Raw genomic sequence first — 2753 nt, forward strand, 5'->3', positions numbered from 1 at the left:
TGAGTTGCACAACAATGACTGAATTTTGCATAATCAATATTGCAAACAATTCCCCTGATTACGAGTGGTTATTAGGGCTTGTTTGGTTCCAATAAGTCAGGTGACTTAAAAGCAGTGACTTATAAGTCACGCCTGTTTGGTTGCCACCTGACTTATAAGTCACCTGAGCACATCTTCCCACCTTGTTTTTTTATGTAAAGGTAATGGGACCCATGCAAAAGAGATAACTTATAAGTTTTAAGTTGGGGTGGAGCAATTTATGACTTATAAGTTGGGGTGACTTATAAGTTGGGTCCGTTTGGCAAAATAAGTCATCTTTTGCACTTTTCGATTTATAAGTTGGTAATTTATTTGGAACCAAACAGGGCCTTACAGTGACATGAAACAATACTGATCACGAATGCTGCTGCAGATGGCGTGATAACTTGGACGCATACACTGATAACAGACGAGGCGGCCGGATACAATCCAGAAGCCATCACGTATATATGGTCGATCGACAATGGCAGACACACCTGTGGGATACCATATGCACGTGTGTGATACAATATGCTTTTTTAGTGGCGGGCAACGAAGCTCTTGATGGCATCGATGAGCTCCTGGGCTCGCTCCCCGGTGGTAGGGTCCATGTCGACGGCGAACTTGTTGAGGTAGAAGGAGTGGCTCATGCCGCGGTTGATGAGCACCTCCACCTCCTTGCCGGCGGCGCGCAGTGCTTCGCAGTACTCGAGGTTGGTGTCGCGGATGAGGTCCTTCTCCGCGACGGCCACCAGCATCGGCGGCAGAGAGACGGACTCCAGCGGCGGCGCGTTCGGGCCCATCGGGCACGTGTACGGGTGGTCCTTGGTGGCGCCCTTGGGCAGCGCCATGGCCAGGAACTTGTCCAGCATGTCCAGCGTGAAGAACACCGAGTCCGGCGTGTCCTGCAGCTCCGACTTGCTCCGCGTGGCGCGCACGAACCCCGGGTGGATCGGGACGCCGCCGGCGACGCGGAGGGGCGCCCAGGCGTCCGCGTCGTCCTCGCCGACGCGCGCGGCCACGAGGTGGACGAGGTTGCCACCGGAGCTGTCTCCGACGAGGAACACGCGGGATATGTCCGCGGCCTCGCGGAGGAGCTCGGCCGCGGGGTCGTCGAGAGAGCCTTCGTCGGACATGGCGATGGACCGCAGCCGGCGGAGCACGTCGACGCCTGTGTCGAGCTGGGCGGGCATGCGGTGCTCTGGGGCTAAGGGTAGCTCGGCGGTGACGACCACGGCGGGGACGGCACAGGCTAGGCGCGCGTAGAAGTGGTGGTACAGGACCCAGGACGGGTGGGAGATGCAGAAGCCGCCGCCGTGGAGCTGCACGATGACGGGGAGGCGGGCGACGCTGCCGGCGTCGACCTCGGGGAGGTACACCCGGAGGTTGGGCTCCCCGGGGAGGTCGTGGAGCGTGTGGCCGTCGCGGGGCACGGCGTAGGGCTGCACCGGCTGCATGAGCGGCAGCGCCTCGGGCGGGCCCGTCCAGGTGCGGTCGATGCTGCCGTCGTCCATGACGCGCAGCCAGCCGGACACCTCGTCCACCACCTTGCGGCCGCTCGGCGGCGCCACGGCGGTCGCCTGGTGCTGCGATGCGGCGGCGGGGGCCATCGGTTATGTTACACGCTCTACGGTGCGGGTCGCGCGTCGTGTGTAGAGTACGGTGTGAGAGTACCGTGTGATGGTTTGGTGGTGGCAACAGGGGAGGGGAGGTGGAGTTTTATAGGCGGAGCAGGGGGGCGATGGTTAAGGTGGTCGCGTCGCGGTTTGCCGTTGAATTTTTTGGAGGGAAATTTCGCGGCGGGTGGCAGGGAATTTGATCGGAATTGTTGTGGCGGCAGTGCAGTTGGTGCTGGTAAAAAGGCAGTAGGTCGTGTGTCGCGTGGACTTGTTGAGCGCGTTGGCCGCGACCGAGATATGATGTCGACGTGTTAGTTGCGAGACACGGGAGGGGGTCCTTCCAAGAAAAACATTTTAAGTCGTTTGCTTATGATTTTATGAAGGTCGTTCTCATGTTGTAAACACGCAGTACCAAAGTCTGAAGTCCCGAACTAGGGGTTGGAGACCGTGCCGTGGACTGGACTACTACACCTGGGTCAGTCACAGATCGGGGTCGGGGAATCACTTGTTTCTCACTGCCAACAGCAGAATATATACTAGTAGAATATATTAAAGTAAGACAAAATTTCTCTGGCCTCTGTGTCTTGACACATCAGGTGGGAACGAATTAAATCGTCCCGGGCATTTTACGTGGGGCTGGCCAGCCCAGCCGCGCACGGGCACGGCGGCATGGGTCGGACTCGCACGGAACATGATTTAACTGGGGATACACACTGCAAGTTGATGTGCCATGTCACCATCAGCTATATTTCTGCGTGCTTCACGAGTAAAGGCGTCCTGAACCGATGAGGCTGATTGGCAGACATATCATGGCTGCAGCCTGCAGGTGAGACATGTCGCGTAAGGATAATTTTTGCATGCTTCACGGGTACAGACGCGCCCTGGATAGATAGCTGATTGATGGGCATACAAGTGGTTCTACTCCTCTGAATCACCGACTTTATTCTGTCCAAGCACTATAGCTACCCCCTTAATCAAATCTATTTGAGACCACATTTCATGACTTGTTCAAGTGGGATCATCTATTTCTAAATTAACTATTTTTAGATTTGATAGTTATAGGCTGAAACATCATGATTTCAGTGATACTGTTAAGCAAATCTGAAAAAAAATTAC

The 2753-nt window shown here is 55.8% G+C and overlaps 1 protein-coding gene across 1 annotated transcript; it reads right to left on the minus strand.

Moving 5' to 3' along the window:
- Positions 1-324: 324 nt before the first annotated feature.
- On the minus strand, positions 325-1693 carry LOC119279127 (probable carboxylesterase 15). The gene has a single exon (XM_037560507.1). The coding sequence runs from the start codon at positions 1626-1628 to the stop codon at positions 558-560; it is 1071 nt and encodes a 356-aa protein (XP_037416404.1). The 5' UTR covers positions 1629-1693; the 3' UTR covers positions 325-557.
- Positions 1694-2753: the final 1060 nt, after the last annotated feature.

Source organism: Triticum dicoccoides, chromosome 1A (genome assembly GCF_002162155.2).
Source record: "Triticum dicoccoides isolate Atlit2015 ecotype Zavitan chromosome 1A, WEW_v2.0, whole genome shotgun sequence".
NCBI classification, from domain to species: Eukaryota; Viridiplantae; Streptophyta; class Magnoliopsida; order Poales; family Poaceae; genus Triticum; species Triticum dicoccoides.